This window comes from Nipponia nippon, unplaced genomic scaffold (assembly GCF_047370975.1).
Source record: "Nipponia nippon isolate SJK-2023a ecotype South Korea unplaced genomic scaffold, ASM4737097v1 scaffold_3, whole genome shotgun sequence".
Taxonomy (NCBI): Eukaryota; Metazoa; Chordata; class Aves; order Pelecaniformes; family Threskiornithidae; genus Nipponia; species Nipponia nippon.
The window spans coordinates 105,987,705-106,005,873 of NW_028262347.1; the positions used below are offsets into that span (position 1 = coordinate 105,987,705).

Below are 18,169 nucleotides of genomic sequence, written 5' to 3' on the forward strand. Positions count from 1 at the left end.
CTTGACTCAGCATTGCAGTATCTACTAGGATTAAAAAGCCACATCAGCTGTATTTGTGAGTTTCATAACAATACAGTTTTCAGACATCTCTACAACTTAGCATGCATGACTAAACTTTGAAAAGGTTCATGTCAGTTATATCCTCTCTGATCTCATAAAGAAAATGCAATCACAGGAATCATGAGTCACACTCTACTCTTCACCTCCCAGCTCTTGGCAGCAGAAAGCACCAGTGTCTGAGATGGAATTGCTGGTAATAATTTCCCTTTTTTATCTCAGACACAACGATGCCAGCTGTTAGAAGCAGGGTGCAGCTGCTCTGCGAAGAAGCACTCAACTAACAGAGAAGGCAGACCCTTGATCACCCTCCATACACAGTAGAAGCAATAGTATTGGTGGCTGGTTTTCTGTCCTAGAGAATGATAACTGGGTCCTGCATTTAAATAATGATGGAGGACATCTGCCGTTAGTATGTGGAAGTGGCTCCTTCTCAGTTGTAACACTTGACAGATAATTATTTAAATTTTAGTTGAGTGGTGTTTCTTCGTCTTTCCCTGTTTAATATTCCACATGCACTCAGAAACCACCCTTGCATGTTACACAGTATAAACTACTGAATGCCCCACAGAATCTTAACGGTAGCTGCCACTTACACTTTATTTTCTTACTTCTGTGCTTGTATTTCCCCATTAGAATAGAGGAATTCATGGCTGACTACTTAACCATTAATTCATTTACCCAGTTTCTGCACCTACTGACTACACTGATTGGAGAATGCTATATGGATTTTTATTTTCTATTTGCCAAGGAAAGGTATTTTGCTGCTGCTTTTTTGCATCTGTGTTTTTTCAGTAGCTTGTCATTTTCAAAGTCTACGTCTTTGGAGTAGATGGCAGCTGTGCTCTATAAAGCAAAGCATAAATAGTTTCTATTCATAGGAGACATCTAAAGGCAAGCTGGAAATAATGAAGAAGAGAGAGTTAATGGAACCAAGTCAGCAAAAAATTTTAGCATGTGCTTAAAGTTAGACATGTGCTGTGCTGAACTAGATAGACTTAACCACATGCTTAAAACGAAAAGTGTGCCTTAATACCTTGCTAACTCAGGGATCTAATAAGGAACCCGTAACCTTAGTACTACCTACTACTTCTCATCATTGATATTATTTCTTGGGTGTACTTCTTTGTCAGATCATAGACATGACCTTGTTTTGTTATTACATTTCACCAATCTCTAACAGTTTAGTTCCAATGTCCATTCCAACAGTGTACTTAAAACTTCCTCAAACAAATTCCTCTTCAAGGTTTTCTCAGCTTATTCAAATCAAGGATTTCTTCCATTTTCCTTTTTCTAGTTTGATTATATTGGTTGAGGCAGGGTTTGGGTTTTTTTATTTGTGCTGGAGGATAAGAAGACCTATATCACGTTTTCTGAGGAGAGGTTTTACAGTTATAAACTTAGAAATAATAGATGCTGTAAAATTTGATGTGGAATGTTTTGCAGGACTTACTAAGATTCAAAAACATAACCATGTTTGAAGAATTTTGGGTGCCTTGGATTTATGAATATTAATGACAGACAGTTGAATCTTTTAAAATATATGTTTTTAAAATACTGAAAGAATGGTAAAATTAACAAATCATTCATTCCAATATTATAAAGCATGAGAACTAGACTTGCATATGCAACCTTCCTTCCCCCCACCTTTTTAGTATACATATTATACTAATCATATGCTCTTATCTCGGTGGAATCCCCTGACTCATTCAAATATTAGCAGTTCCAGTCATTGCAGCACCCTTCCCTCACATTAGTCTTATTTTATTAAGAAGGTGTGGTTCTTGCCTGCATTGCAGCAAACCCATTTTGTCAACAAACATATGAGTACATTGCCTTATAACGTCTAGAAGCCTGATTCAGATTTTACCTTGATGCACATCTGGTTGGATTCTTCTTCTTCCTTGAAAGTGAAAACAGCCTGAGCTCGCAGGCTTCCCTCAGCACTGTCTGAATACCAGAAAACAAAATCAAAGTAAAATGCCTATAAAGCATGAAAATATAGATTCCTTTCTTCTGTGCCACCCACACCAGAGGACTTTGATCTTGGAAGAGGCACTGAGATATAGTGCCAGAAACTGGCATGGAATATCCCTTTCATGGGTTAGTACAGCAGAAATGCCATATATCACCACTGAAGAAGCCAGCATAATTCAGGTTGCCAGAAGATACACTGAAGCAGATCCCTATATCAACAGCAGTTATAAAAAACCTGAAACAGAATTTCAATCTGCCCTCTCTAACCCAGCCCATTCCTTTGCAGTGCTAAGGGACAAATACCATGGATTAACTTAGATGCCAGTGATTCTATAATACCATTGGGTTTTGCTGGTCCAGGAAAACAATTTAAACGTTCCAGCAACTGTGTAATTCACTGATGTGATGTGAGATGCAAATAAACATCCCCACAGCTAGTTCCTTGAATTTGCAGAGCTGGAGAAAAGGCTAGTCTCACTGAAGTGAATGGGAACATTTCCACAGCCCTTAATAAGGCAAGAGCTTCAATCAGCCTTTTCATAACTGGCCGTCCTTCCACTTCTTTTGCATTGTTAACCCCCAAAATTAAACTAGAGTAGAGATGGGGCAGTGAACATCCTCCTTCCAGGCCAGTGCTGAGCATAGTTTTCTCATCCTTAGGGGAAAGCTTTGCTCTTGAAATACACAGGGTAGCTTCCAGTAAGTGAAGGAGTGTCCAGTGCTTATGACACAGGCTATGAGTTCAAGAAGATTAGGTTCAGTCTAATAGATACTGAAAAAATTGAGATCCTTAAACCCTAGAGGCAGCTGCTGCCTCACAGCAGAATTGCCTAAAATATCTATGCAGGTAAGTTTGCATCAGTAAAGCTGACTAGATGCACAAATGTTTGATGTAAAATATATCCAAAACCCACAGTCAGCTCTGTCTCTCTCCCTAGTCAGCTGGGGAGAAAGTAAATAGCAATGGCAGTGGCTTCTTGCCTGAGAAGATTTGAAACAAAGCCTCCAATTTGTAACCAGCAGGCCAGAAGGTATATTAAGGAGGAATTCTATATTCTTCTCGTTGAAGTTTCTCCACACTATAGGAAGCATTTCAGTGTTCAAAGAAATAGAAAGTTGAGGAATATAAACCCATAACCTATTGGTAATAGTATACCCTTGCTTCAACTCTCAGCTTTAATTAGTATTTAAATTTTGAGTATTCAGTAGAGCAGAGCCTGCAGCACAAGTTTCTTCCATTTGAGTTAGTCAGCTCTCTAAGTACTGCCTTATACAGGTGGGTGTGCTCTCAAATTAATAGCAATCAACCTGGGAGCAGAGGCTTCTGGATTTGAACATGAACAAGCACAGAAGGGAGAGGAGCTATCTGCCAGGCAGAACAGGTGGTGCAGTACTTCCAAGAGATAAGGTAGGAGTGCTGGGATGTGAAATTTGTGGAAAATGTATTTTAGCAGCTGGGTCAGTAATTGGCTGTGATTCCATCAGTAAGTTGTATAAAATTGGGTAAAATCAGCACGGATCAGGAACCTTCGTGACTTAGAAACATAAGCTGAGCTAAAGCATCTTTAAGGGTCTTGCAGCTTTGCTTCCACTATTACTAGATTTAAAAAAATCACACTTGGGCATTCTTTCCCTGTGGTCCTATGTCTTGAGTAGCTTAGCCAGAGCTGCAGATCAGGGTGAAGAGTGCGTTTGTATCTAACAGCTATGAATTGGGAGTAACTTAATGAATCGAGAGTAAGTTAACAATATTGAATTGTTTTGCTAATAGGAAGGTTGAATTCAGGCAACACATAATCCTACTTTTGTAATGTACTGAGCAGATGTTGCTGCTTACCAGGCTCTGCTTTTGTGGTTGGGGGAGAAGGTATCCTGTTGCTCTGATTGCCTAAATAAGCCCAATGCAAAGCCATGCTTCGGCAGACAGTGAGTTGAACAGTGCCTCGAGCCTTCCGCAGCAGATCTATAACTGTTTGGCGTGGCAGACCAGACACGCAAGTCTCATTCACCTGAAAAATACAATGATGTGTACTTCCAGATTCCTGTAACAGAAAGCTTTTTTTTAATCACATATCCCAGCACTGAGCATTCTTTATATAACTTCCTTGCACTTCATGTGTCCTCACCCCCTCCCATTTTAGTAACTTGCTTGATCCTCTCCTCTACTTCTTTATGCCATGATTGCCAGGAGTACACCACAAAAGGATAGTCTGCATTTCTTCTGAGACACTAAGAGGGCACTGTTTCTCCCACCACTCCGAAGGAAGATGGAGGAGAGATGGAAGTAAATGAAAAATAGAAAAGTAAACAAAAATATTGAAACTCCTGGAGGGGGAAGAAAAAAAATAATTTGAGGTAAAAAAAAAAAATTCTTTATGTTAAAAGGTGGTTAACATAGTAACGTTTTAAATAAAGACAGAAAAGCTCTAATTCCAGTGCTTTTTACTTGTCTTTGTAATACCTGCCTGGCACTGATGATAGGTTCCTCTCAGTATCCTCCTGGTTAGCTGTTATTTGCACGCTTGGTCAGTTAACTCTTGTTTCCCTGATTTTTTTCATGTGTAATCCTCATTGGGCACAGTTACACTATGGAGTAGTTGCCCTTTGCTGCTTGCCCTGCTCTTCTGGGTCTGGTAATCTGCTGGAGTGCCCAACAGCCACCTTCCAGCCGTAGAGAGGCCCAGTCCCACAGGAAGCTGAACTCTAGGCAAGGGGTGGGTAGCAGAATAGCCCTCTGACCCCCAGGACCCAAGGGACACCACCTTCTATATGTTGCTATGCCAAGCAGCCCCAGATTTCCAATCTGCACAACCTTTATACTGAACAGAATGCTCATTATAGAGTAACTAGAGAAAATGTAGGGCAAAACAATGAAGAACAAGCATTACCTTAAGTAGGATGTCACCAACTTGAAGCCTCCCATCTAGATCTGCAATGCTGTCTGGGCTGATGGCTTTTATTAGGATAGCCCTGCCATTTCTTCCACCTACCAGTGCAAATCCTAGGCTTCCATTTTCTGCTTTTTCCAGCTCAATCTTAATAATGAAGTCCTACAATAGAAAAGGATGCAGTCTAAAGTGGAGTTTATTCAGGGCTGTGTTTTGTTTGCATTTTTAATACCAAAGAATCCCATTATGCTTCACAGTCCTCACTGGCTGATGTAGATTATGGGATATATCCTTCTCTTGAATAGGTGTATGGAACTTCCAGTGATTAACATAGCAGTTGCATGTATGTATCAGAATGAAAACAGTACATACTTATTTCCATAATCTTTCTTAATAATTGCTGGAGGGGAAAATAACCTCTTAAGACCAAGGAGACATATAGTTTTGTAATCGTTTTATAATATATCAGATACATCACCTTCATTGACAAACAAGTCACTTTCATCTCCAGCAGTATGTACTCCATTCTTTTATTGTTCTATGATGAAAATCTTAACCTTGCAGCCCCAACATACTCATCTGTTCAGCTTTAGCACTTCATTCAGTTTTAAAATCAGCTGCTTTTTTAGGGTCAAGTATTATGTCAGAAATAGCAGCAACCTAGAAATGTTTATGACTTGCAGCATGACTAGTTCCAATGTTGCGAATAACATCAGAAATTATTTTAGCAAGTTGAACAGATAAATCATCATAGATTAAACGGTGTGGAAAAAGCAGTAATAGTGATGACTTAATCAAAAGTGAGAAAATTGTTCCAATTTTCCTGCCAGGTTGGAGGTCTAATTTTAACAAGATACAGGCCTTTTTTGCAAACCACAATCGAGAGAAAACTAGTAAATCTATTCCCATGAAATGTCAGTCCCAATGTGGGTAATTTCAAGTAACATGTTTGCATAAAAAGAAGTGATGTTTGCACTTGTAAGAATTTTGAAGCATTGTATGTTGAGCATGGAAATTACTTCTTTTTTTCAAAGAACACACTTGTGTATTTTAGGAATTAATAATTTCAAAAATGGCATTACTCGTGCCAAATTCAAACTGTTATGGTTTATGCCAATGCTGCATAATACTCCAACGGTTTGGAGTAGTTTTACCCTCTTTTCAAATGCCCCATCTGAGAATTTCAGAATGAAATATATTAATCTCAGGTTTCAAAGGTTGTTGTGGAAAATGCTTCACAATTACAGTTGTTTTCCCCAGATCCCATGCTGTGACATTCTGTATCTTTTTCCTGTGCTTTATCTTCTTTCTAAGCTAAGGATTAAACTTGTAAGCTGTTAGGAGTACTATGAAGACCTCATGGAGGGGCTACATTATATGAGTCATGCTTGTATTACCAAGCTGGTAAAATAGTGATATTATACAATGAAAAATAGCAGTAGAAGAGTCTGACCCCAGGAAGTGCTCAGCACATTCTAGTCCATGAATGCTGAAACAATTCAACACTTCACAGGACACTCTCCAAATGCATTATATTCACATTTTCAAAGAAACTGGAGAAGAAGCAAATACATTAAATACTGCTATTGAAAAAATCTCACTCCATATAGCTCACTTCACTTGATGGGCTGTCTCACACTTGATAAAATTGTCACTTACCTTACATTCTGGAGACTCGGGAGTGTTTTGCTGAGCACCACAGGTTTTTTCCTCCAAATGTTTCTCTGTGAAAAATCAGCAACAATTTTTACACAGTTGTACTGGTAAAATGTTCTATAGTATAACACTCAAAATCATATCCAGAGACATAATAAAACGTATTATATTTGACATGTAAAATACAAAAAAATTCCTGTGAACTTATGTGGGCTTACACTCCTGAACTGTGAACTGAGCCTTCTGCGCATTATCACTGTAGACTTTTTACCTCCCAGTGAGCAGATTCCAAAGCAAGCTTTAAAAGCTGCATGTTACAGGGCCAGAGACACCAGATGGACAACAGGTAATGTATAAAATGTTCTCTGAAACTCTGAGGAGGCAGTTTTGTTTATGAAGAATTAATCTTTCCCAGGTGCTGCCAGTACCACCTACAGGCTTATTTTATTTCAAAGAGAGCACAAAATTTTACAAACCCTAATTGCAAAATACAAAGATCCTTACCATGTTGATGCAGCAGCTGCTGTTCTTGGGGATTCAGGTTTTCATTTGAGAAAGAAATACTGGCTTTCTCTGCCTCAGCAGGTGGCCCTAAAAGCATACATGTAGGTTTGTTCTGACAGGCCTCCTGCTAACCTTCATATACACAAGGGAATGTAAACTCTGTGCTTAGATTATCAAACAAAGCATCAATATCCAATATTGATACTAGATGAGGCAGCTTGAGACACTTACTACTGCATGATTAAGTTTGCCTACAGGGATATAAACAATTCTGTCATGAATTGCAGAAATATTGCATCTCAGTCATTGCTATTTTTAAAATTGTAACAACAGTCGGAGATCAGAGTGAGTCATTCTAGACGTGTGGCAATGATCAGGCAGAGGAAGAAGCAGGGTGTTTGCAGAGATGGATATGTAAGAAGATAACGTGCGTTTCTTGACGCTCCCACCTCTACCCACCCACCCCCAGTTTTGGGGTTTTGCTTTATCATACCTTGGTGATCTTAGTTGTCTTCCACAAAGTACTCTTAATGTACAAATTATAGAAAATGAGCTCCCTGTTGCATTTACAATTTTAGTATGCCTTTTTGTAACTAAGAGAGTCTATAAAATGAAGGCTTGCTTCCTTAATAGCAAATTATTATAGATTTATCTATAAATCTATCAGAGATGATAGCAAACAGAACACCAAATACCAAATTACTATAGATTTTTTTAAGTGCCTTATAAATGGGAAGAATCTTGTACCAGATTCTGGCAGGTAACTGTACCATTGTAGAGTTCAAAAATCTGTATCAGAGGTGGATCAGATCTGGTAAGCTATTTTGAAGGTGTCTTGAGAAATTTTGAAATCTGCAAAGCTTATGGAGCAAGGATGTGTAAACAAGGTCCTAACCAGGACATGCATTTACCATGCTTTAGTTATACCACAGTAACTGAGAGTACACATAACTTTATCTGTGTCTTGTAGTAAATTCAAAGAAGCTTGTGATTCAATAAGACAAATAAGCTGCTTCAGTTTATAAAACCAAACACGTGGCTAGTTGTTGTAGAGTAGGAAATGTGTAACTAGCTTGACTTGGGATAATTTCTTCAGGCAGCCATATGCCAGTATTCAGCTGAGTGTAGGCATATGAGCAATTCTGGTCCAGGGTTACTTTTTCAGGTCATCCTTGCATGATTAAAAAAAAATCAGATATCCATTCAGGTAAATGAAACTGTAGGTTAGACCTGATTTAACACTCCAGCCAAATGAACACTGGAAAGTATTACTTGCATAGCCAATACACTTTCTGTGCAGTGATGTAGATGTGATACCTATCCTTCCACCTCATGGTGCAGATGCAACCTCTGCTTGCTGAGACTCCTACTGCTAGAGTAATTCTGATCAAGTCTTTTTAGTGCAGATGATTACTGAAGTTTCGTGTCAGTTATAGTATTAAATATCATCCCCGATAGGAATGCTCTTATATTAACTAAGCGATATTGGTGCTGCCTGTTTCTGATTTTCTATAGATTTATTGATAACAGTTTAAAAAGTTGGTCTAGATGATGTAGTGGCTCATATTAAATAGTGGCTCAAAAAGTGCTGGAAAACCCCTTAGAGAGTAGTTTCAGTCAAAAGAGACCACGTAAAGTTCCCATTTAACAGCAACAAATTAAAAAAATAGAAACTGACTATGCAAAATGGAATAAATATTTTTTTTACAGAGATCTATACATTTTATTTCTGTCTTTAAATAGCTACCAATTTTTCTTCAGACCCTTAGAATGGTTGTAACAGAAATACTGAATGCCAAGTTACAATCTGTTAATAACCTTTTAAATGCAGTGAATCAATACCTTATGCTTATTCCCAAAATCAGAAGCAAGTTTTGAACTAAAAACCAAAAATATTAGCCTTACTTACTATTTTCCTGCTCTATAGGAACCACTGGATTGCCATTTCTGGGGGCAGAAAAAGTGAAATATGTGAGCCATTAAGAGCTGCATGCTTTGTAAAGCACATATGAAAAATATTTTTAGAAAGTCAGTTGTCTAAACTGTAGTTGTACTTCTATGATTTTGTTAATGGTGCTTTCCTGAAGAGCATTTATATCAGTATATAAAATATTTGACTGCATTTAACAACAGTGAAATGTTTTATTTAAATGGATTGGGGAAAGAAAGAACATGTTAAACCATCCGTCCCAATACAGAACTGCTTTGTGGTACATTTTGAATTCAGCTTCGGTTCCCCCTCTATAAAGTGGGAATGATCTTTTGTAATTTCCTTTACTCTTTTTCTGTTTGTCTCCTTAGATTGTAAATTCTTATGATCAGGGTGTGTTGCCTACTAACTGCTTGTACAGCAAGTAGTATAATGAGGCTGCAGTTTCTTCATCTGCTAGCCCAGCGCAAGTTAATAAAACATTGATAAAAGTTTGAACTGCATAAAGACAGCTGTGACAGACACACTATTGCTAACTCTGGTTATGTAGCTTAGCTGGTCACATACTTCTGGGTTACTATTTGACTGGTCCTCTGAGATCTTTGGAAGCTATTTCTATATCAGTCCAGGACCTCTGCTGATGCTCTATCAGACTGTAGAACACAATAAATCTGAAGTGCAGCCAAGAACTGACGAGGGAAATTCTTAACTTGCTGCGGATTAAGTGCTGCATTTTTAACACCTTTCTAAAATATTTGGCTGTTGGAAGTTACTCAGAGTTTCTCATCAGAGGTAGTTTCTTGCCTGTAGTTGTGAATCTGAGAATGTATGGAGAAGGTTGGCACTAGCGGTGGAAATATAAAGAAGATTTTCCCTGGAGAACAGGATATCTGAAAATGGTGGCCAGCCTCACAGTTAAAGGATTCACATTTGTGTTTGGATGATGAAGCCTGAAGAGTTCTCATTTGTGTCGTATGAGTCTACTTGTGTTCACTGTGTTTGCTGTAATTGCAAGGAGTTAAGATACCTTATGGATATTATGTATCAGGTTGCAACATGCAGACCTCTGAGGTAAAGCATTTTCCTTGTAGTTTGTCTTGTTTTTATTGTTTGACTTGCTGATGTGAAATTTAGAAACCTGCTTTAACATTAGGATTGAGATTGAGTATGCTCAGATTTACCTCGTGGCTTTAATTTGGACATTCTGGGTGGCAGCTTCACACGCTCTCACTGCATCATCCAGGCTAATGCCCTCAGTCCACAGTCCGCAGATGTAAACAATCTGATCTCGTGGCTGCAAACTGCCTTCCACACTGGCAGGAGAGCCAGGCACTATCTCTAGCACATAAATACCTTGTAACTTGCTTCCAGCTCCTCCTGTCAGCTTCAAGCCTAGAATAATGCAGAGAAAGCATCTTTTGTGGCAGCACGTTTTGAATTTCACTGTCAGTGACATACAGCCTAATGGAATAGATGTGGGTCATTGAAAGACAGGCTGAACAAATCACCAACGTTATAAACAACAGTCTTGCCCCAGTGAGACGGCGTGTAAGAGCTGGACTGGGAGAGTGAAATGCAATTAGGTGTTAAAAAAGTATGGAAAAAAATTAAATGGTATTGTCCATCTCTGTGCTTCAGCTATTCCATAGTGCTTTATTTCACCTGATGCTGAATAGTCATTTGAATAAGGTGCTTAGCTGCATAGCAGTAACTCCTTCATTACCAGAGTGCTTAAGTGCCTTGCAATCTTTAGAGTAACACAGGGAACAGAGGCATGTGACAAATAAGGAGATACATATACAGGGCAAAACAGAATTGTACAACTATATTCAAGCAAGCTCCGAACAAGCTAGTTTCTGAACTGGAAACAGGATGCTGTACCTGAGCAAATATAGCTATACTGTTTCCTGGGTCTGCAGGTTTATCTGTGTGCAGTACTCATCACATTCTGCAGAAATACCAAGATACTCACACTGTGGGGATTTCTTTTATCACTCGTATCGCACAATGTAAATAAAGCCTTGTGTCTGTGGTGAATCAAGGATTTCAGTGGAGGTTTTTTGAATAGCGAACTCTATTGCTCTAACCAGTGGCTCGTCCTTCTTAAACTTTGCCTTTTATTTTTTTTTCCCCTCCAAACAGATCTTTATGTATCTCAGCAGGCAGTAGACATTATTATCTAACTACCAACAACTTCTGTATATCAGTAACATAAAAATACAAGACTGGACATCTGCCAGACACTTCAGTTGATAGGGTGATAATATAAAGATAATTTTTCCAACTATCTTCATTGGTCTAATAAAGAGATATTAGTATTTCCTTTAAGGCCTTGCCCAAAATAAAGCTCTCCCTTCCTTGGTCATGGGTGATGGAGGAGAGTATAAAGGTGTCAAGATCACTCAGGATCATATAGATCCAAGACCACAGTTGCTTATCATTTTCTTATGATTGCTGTAATCCCTGTCCAAAGTAGTATGCATAGTATCTACTACACACCTAGCTGTCCATTGGCACCTTTTGTGAGAGTAATTTCAGGAATCTCATCCGGCCTAATAGAGGGATGCGGATCACTGTCAGCACGACCAACCACAAGATGCAGATCAGGAGGAGAGCTTTGCAGTAAAGTCAGGGCTTCATTGCATGGTAAAGATGTGACATCAATTCCATTCACCTAAATGACAAACCGGTAAAATGATGTCATAGATCTCATGGAACTCAAAGGATTACTGTACCATCATGTACTTCTCCCTCCACTCTAAATTTTGCACATGAACTTAAATTAGGTTTCACTTTCAGGTTTCTGCTTTGCTGTGGTATTTAATGCCAGTGAATGCAACATTTAAGATTGTAGTAAGATTTCTTTTATGAACTTTTATTTTTCTGAATGCAGAGTTTTCATAAAAATAGCTCTTTTTTCTCAAAACTCAAGGTCTTGTAGCAAAAACCAAGGAAGACAGCCTAATGCAAGAAACTGAAGATGAACCAGGCTGAAAACAGGCTTTATTCATACGTTACAAAGGACATAAATTCTGCATCCTTTGTATGTCACCTATCTTATTACATTTATTCAGTTTATGTCATTTAATTAGGAAGGCATTTAATGTCTCTGTTATCTTGCATTGCTGCTAGATGATTCATGTTATTCGCCTGGTCATACTGTCTATTCAGTCTGAAGTTTGTCCCACTGAAGTCAGCAGAATTGCATTTATTATGGGATCCATTTACACTTGCATGCCTAAATATGTGATAAACTGGACCATACGGAAGGAAGAATACCAAAGCTAAATGACATTGATCTGCAAATATTCTCTCCTCTGTATAAACTCAAAGGATTACTGTACCATAATGATTCTGTCTCCCCTTCTTAGTCTTCCATCAGACAGGGCAGGATCATTCAAGATTTCATCAACATACAGGCAGTTGTCCATTTTGTTAAGAACTACAGAGAATCCATAACTGTTGTTCTCTGACTTTGACAAAGTCACAAAGATCTCCATTTCCTATTAAAATAAGCACAAGATATGTTTGATGTAGGCTTTTCTGTTGCTTTATTAACATCTTCCATTATGTTTTATATGCAGATAGGAATCAGATCCTCAGATGGTATAAATAAGAGCACACATAAGGGTTTCTCTGATCTGTCACTGCCTTATTCCAGAATTAATTTTACTTCCTTTTACCTAGTGGAGCTTCATGGTGATTGATTGATAGTGTCTAATAAGGCAGAGAATGCCATCGGGACTGGAATTTTGGCATTTGAAATGTGTAAAGAAAGGCTTGCAGTACCTGAGCTGACAAGCATTGCAATAGTAGGGTGCAGAGATCATTGTTGTTATCGCTATCACTGAAGGAAATGGCTGGACCTAAATTTTGTCCTTGGTGCTCTCAAATTAGTAGGAATTCAGAGCTCATTAGTGTCAGCAGGAATGCAAGATGTTCAGCATTTGGCAGGACTGAGCCCTATATTTTGAATAATAATTAGCACAAGGATCATACTTTCTTATCAGGACATTACAGTAGTATCACTGTAACAAAGTGATTTTCCACATGGGTTTAAAACACAACAGAAAAAAAATAAGTAGCTGACTCCAATTAATTTTAGAGGGTACTAGAGGGCTTTTAGGCCTTTGTACACTGGGAATAATCCTACAGAATGCTGGAAAGTTGAAGAAATAGTAAGATGCAAAAAGCAAGGATATAGCCTTAAGGCAAATGGTAAAGAATTCTGGAGAGCTGGGCATAGAGGAAGGTCTGCTTTATTTGAAGATTGTGGACATTCAGGAAAGTAAAAAAAGCCATGCAGAAATAGCATAGATAATGAGTTAAAATTACTGTTTAAGAATGTTGCATTCTTAAAGTTGTTCCTTTTCCCTTATCATATTCTACCTGTTAATAATCTGGTGCCTATCACATACCCTAGTGCAATCTTCCTTTTCTTCCTTCCTTTCCTCTAGTTCCTCCAAGTCTTCCCATTCGTTGCCACTGTCATGTGTCTCTCTAGCAGGCGGGGATGATGAGAAAGGACCAGAAACACGTGGTTGTGGGGTCGCCATGGTTGTGGAGAGTGTCTCGAAGCTTCCTCCCCGTGAAAGTGAGGTCACAGATGTTGAGCTGATAGTGAGATACTCTTCATCAATAGGGGTTAGAGAGAGAGTTTCAGGCATACATTTTGTGTTCGATAGGTCATCATCACTCTTATTAAATATGTGGCTGGAAAATAAAAAAGATTGCAGTGCTGGGGTTTTCCTCCATATGCTTTATTAGATGGCCACTGAAAAGTCTACTGCTTATACACGACCTTAATTTTAACTGAAGTACTAGTTACGGATTAAATAGCTGTATGCATCCTCCAGTGTTACTATAAAAATAAAAAAGTAATCACTATTTTGCAAAGCTAGTTAAAAGATTAAAAAGCTTTCAGAATTTGAAAACAGCCTATGCAAAATCTTGCACTCTTTTTTTTTTTTTTTTTTTTTCCTTTAAGGCATTAATTAGTACTTTGGTTGCTTCTTGAAAAGAATAATTGGACAATTCCTAGACCATTAATTATTTCAGCTGCCATAAACAACTTAACTAACTTATCTGGTAAGTGGTATGCACATTACAATACTACTGCAATTTTCATATTTGCATTTTTCTTGAAAAAGGAATGCCAGCCACATTCCTGGCTCCTACAAGTCTTTCCTTGGTAACTAGAGCACAGACCAGAAACATGAAATATAAAATGATTCCTGTCTCTTCATAAAAAATACAAGTTCTGACTTTTCTTTGTAACCCTGCTTTTATTCTTATGCTTGCCTTGAAGCATAAGAGTTGTCCTATGGAAATCAATGGATTTGTTCAATTACTTGAATTAAAATTATTATTGATTTTATTCCACTACATTGGAGACAGTATTCAGCACGTTTCATGTTCAAGCCCAGACTGTAATCGTATGTGTTGTGTTTGATATTGTTTTGGCTGTTGTCATTAATGAACTCTAATAGACTACTATAGCATTGTCTCCCATTAATTTTACCATTAAAGCTAACAGAAATGCTTGAAACACATTTTTTTTAAAGTGTGTGTTTTCTTCATATCAATCTTTATTGAAATATTGCTAAATCTCATTCATCTTAAAAACACTTAAAATGACCTAGCTTTCATTAATGCTTCACATAGCAAAGATGCCATAATTTCATATATAACAGTCGCCTAGGATCTTATGCTCTCTGATAGAACCGAACTGTGTCTGCCATCTCCCAAGCAAACACATACAACTAAAAGAAACACAAGTTGTGTGTCTTATATGAAATCATAGAAAATCCCCAGTGTTAAGCTCTTTTTCAAACGTCGTCTGTAGTCAGAAGGAAAATATAAAGCAAAGTAGCAAAACTGGCATTTTGGCTGGATATGGCTAGTAGCCTTTGATGGTATTTTTGAAATACTAATGAAAATAAGTAAAACTTATAGGCTCATGCTGTATGCCCTCAGTGAGAGAAGCAATCTAGTCCGTTAGCTTATATCTGTGCAGGAAGGAAATGAGAAGTTGGCCATGTCCAGCAGCACAGCAAAACTGAGAATGAAGCTGACAGTTTGTGCTTTAATAGCTGGACAACAGATACTTACAATACTGTGGAAGAAGACTGGGATAATTAAAAGAAATGTTTAAGGATGACAGCAAATGCAATCTGCTCCTTTCTTTTGGAGACAGGAAAGAAAAGAGTGAGTTCAACGGATGTTGGTCAATGTGGGTGTAGTAGAAGCTTATCATGTGCTAGTGGAGTGCTGACTGAACTTCAAAGGGTATGAAAGGTGTTTGGCAGAGCTACACAAGCTCGTGGCAATGCGCCAGCAGTGGCTTAATCACAGGACAGCTTCTAGCCCATCTCTACATCACCACGGGAAATAACATGAGTCTTGGTCCTGCATGAGCTCTAGACATGCTCAGCTTTCTTTTGGAGTCTTGTGACCACTACACCTGGACTTCACAAGGGAAAACTATGGGTTAAAGGTTTTCAAAGCAGCTTTTTCAAAGCCTCTTATTGGTGGCAATGAGAAGAAGAGTGAAAAGGATTTTCCATGTGAAAACCTGTGTAGGGAACTTTTAAAATTCATATCAGATTTCTACATTTGCAGGAAAAGTTTTGAGCAACCTGAAGAAAAGAAATGTCTTCATTAATGAAAAGGAATTCCTTCATTAATGACTATATCCTTCTGGGTTTTTTTATATGTTTTTAGCTGGAAGTGTCATTTAAACTGAGATTACATTTAAAATACTGTTTAAAATGCATGCCGTCTTAAACTGCTCTGGCTGCCTTTTGAAAATGCAAAAGTTGAAACTAAATGATACTAAGAATGTACCAAACAAAAACATTTATTTCAGAACTTCCTTCTTGGGAAGAATCCAAAACTTTTCTTGGAATTTATATTTTCCCACAAGAAACTTAGTTTTGTTAAAACTGCATCTCTTGGCAAATATGTTTGCTACAGACATATTTCTGCTGTTTTTTTTCTCAGCAGTACAGAAGCATATATGTAAGCAGGAGCTTCACTCATGAATGTGAGTGAAGCTTCTCTCAAGACAGAGGAGCTAAAAGTATGAATTGCCATTATGGTCCTACTTGACTTGCAGTCAGCTAGTGCTGTGACTCCCCAGAGACTGGTATCTCCGACTGTCTGGTTCTGTGCTTGGTGAATGTCAAGAGTAACAAAAGGATTTCAAGTGACTGTGTGGAAAAATAGAAATTAGTTTCTAGATAAAATTACTAAAGTTGTCTTTCTACCAATCCTTTCTGTTCTGATAATTTATATTCTTTTGCACTAGGGAAGATGATTAAAATGGAATGGATTGTCTTCTGTGTGCCAGTGTTTGGTATATCCAAAAGCATGTAAAAGGAGGCTGAGTCCATTTGCACTGTATTTTATTGTATAACTTTGCTGGCTCAGGGCTTCTATCGGCTTCTGAAGACTGGAAAATAACTTTTTTTTTTTTTTGCTGCTTGATCACAGTTTGTCTTCTGAGGTTTTTTTATTTTCTCTGAAAAAATTTGAAATTAAAAGATCATACAATAAGAACGACATTTTTGGTGCCTATTTAAGTCCACTCTGAGAAAACTGAAATGAAAAGATCATAGAATAAAAAGAAAGTGTTTGGTTCCTATTTAAGTCAACAAGAGTCTTTCCACTGATTTCAAACTGCAGGCAGCTTCAGCCGAACAGCATAAATGATTACAGTAGTGCAGCACTTCTACAACTGTCTTGCAATGTAGACTAACACAAAATTCTAATAAGATGAGAGTAAATAGAGACAGCAGATTAGGATAGTCAGAATAAGATGATAAAACAAAATCTTCAGTAATCAGTAGTGATTAGAAGCAGATAGCCCTGTACTTAAACCTAAGCAATTCATTTTCAAAATTCTAAGAGCCAAAGGAAAGGCTGCAGAGCAGATTTCAGTATTCTTTACCTCTTGGCCCATCCAAATTCATATGGTGAGTAGCAGTTCTGCTTTGCTTCTTCCTCCAGGGAGTGGAAGACTTCAGAACTGGCAGCTTCTTGATGAAACTTCCAAAGGTGCTTATAGAAACTTTCCCTGGGAGTCATAAGTTTCTGTATGGGCTTCTCTTGAAAATCAGCTTCCTGCTCTTCATAAGTTGAGCTGTCCTCTTCAGGAGGCTCACTGAAATCTGCTGCTACTGGAGAATCCAGGCAGTCTTCGAGGTCTGGAGAGGTGCTACCTCCATCACTTGTAGACTGATCCATACTATTTTCTGCCTCTGCACTGCCTGGCATTTTGGCCACAAACTCCTTAATTGGAGATGGTGCTGGAGTCTATCAAAATAACAGAAAGGTTAGTGTAACTCCTTTTTTATCTCCCATCTTCTTTGCTTTAAGAACAAAGTAATTTGAAGAGGCAGTATCAATAAGCATCTGAGTGTGAAAATATCAAAGGAAGGGAGGGAAAAAATACAGGGAGGTACTCTTTCACTAAATAGCTGTTTTGTCTTTATGCTCATCGTCTACATTCTTCAGGAGTTCCAGCCAGGGAACTACTACACAAGTTCACTTTTCCCAATTAATTCTTTGCTATAGGTGGCGCCTTTCATTTCTTTTCATATCATGCCTCAACTTTGCATCTATATTCTCTTCTATATAGAAGTGCCTTCCAGATTTGACTCCCATGCGACTGACCATAGAAATCAGCCAAGGGCACGCTGCAGGAGAGCAACAGGAGCCAGTTTGTTATCTGGAGAGGGTCGTGACAGTCATTTCTGTCTGCCCATGGACAGCACTTACAAATCCTTGGGGCACAGGAATCATGAGTGGGCCATTCTGCATGGAGCAAGAGTAATGCAAATGCATGTTCATTATAAGAGCACCTGTGTATGTGTCCATGAGTTGTGTTCAAGAAGCAGGTATAATAATGCTAGCGCATCCAATGGCACAGTTTTAGTTTCTGCAGTCTCTACTGTTAGATTTTTTTCTGCCCCCACTCCCCCCCACCCCAGATTCTGCTAACTGTCAATAAGAAGCTGAATAACCAGTTGAAACCATTATTTCATTTATTGAAGTTTATTAAGAGGTAGCCTGGATAGGAAAAGCTCTTGTATTTTCCTCTCACTTTTGCGAGTAATATAGCTACCTCAAGCCCACAAGTTATAATAGCTGCAGT

At 38.3% G+C, this 18,169-nt stretch overlaps 1 protein-coding gene across 5 annotated transcripts in view; it reads right to left on the reverse strand.

The window, feature by feature from the left end:
• The window catches only part of FRMPD2 (FERM and PDZ domain containing 2), a 67,789-nt gene that overhangs the window by 13,126 nt on the left and 36,494 nt on the right, over positions 1 to 18,169 (reverse strand). For 3 of the 5 annotated variants that reach the window (XM_087767242.1, XM_087767240.1, XM_087767237.1), the window contains 11 exons: positions 16,964 to 17,328; positions 13,431 to 13,725; positions 12,357 to 12,515; positions 11,512 to 11,686; positions 10,194 to 10,404; positions 8,992 to 9,029; positions 7,083 to 7,169; positions 6,582 to 6,646; positions 4,923 to 5,084; positions 3,872 to 4,043; positions 1,928 to 2,007 (listed from right to left, as the gene is read on the reverse strand). In XM_087767242.1, the coding sequence (XP_087623368.1) occupies positions 1,928 to 2,007; positions 3,872 to 4,043; positions 4,923 to 5,084; positions 6,582 to 6,646; positions 7,083 to 7,169; positions 8,992 to 9,029; positions 10,194 to 10,404; positions 11,512 to 11,686; positions 12,357 to 12,515; positions 13,431 to 13,725; positions 16,964 to 17,328 (1,809 nt within the window). The remainder of the gene's footprint in view (positions 1 to 1,927; positions 2,008 to 3,871; positions 4,044 to 4,922; positions 5,085 to 6,581; positions 6,647 to 7,082; positions 7,170 to 8,991; positions 9,030 to 10,193; positions 10,405 to 11,511; positions 11,687 to 12,356; positions 12,516 to 13,430; positions 13,726 to 16,963; positions 17,329 to 18,169) is intronic. The other 2 variants (XM_087767239.1, XM_087767238.1) reach the window with 2 other exon arrangements.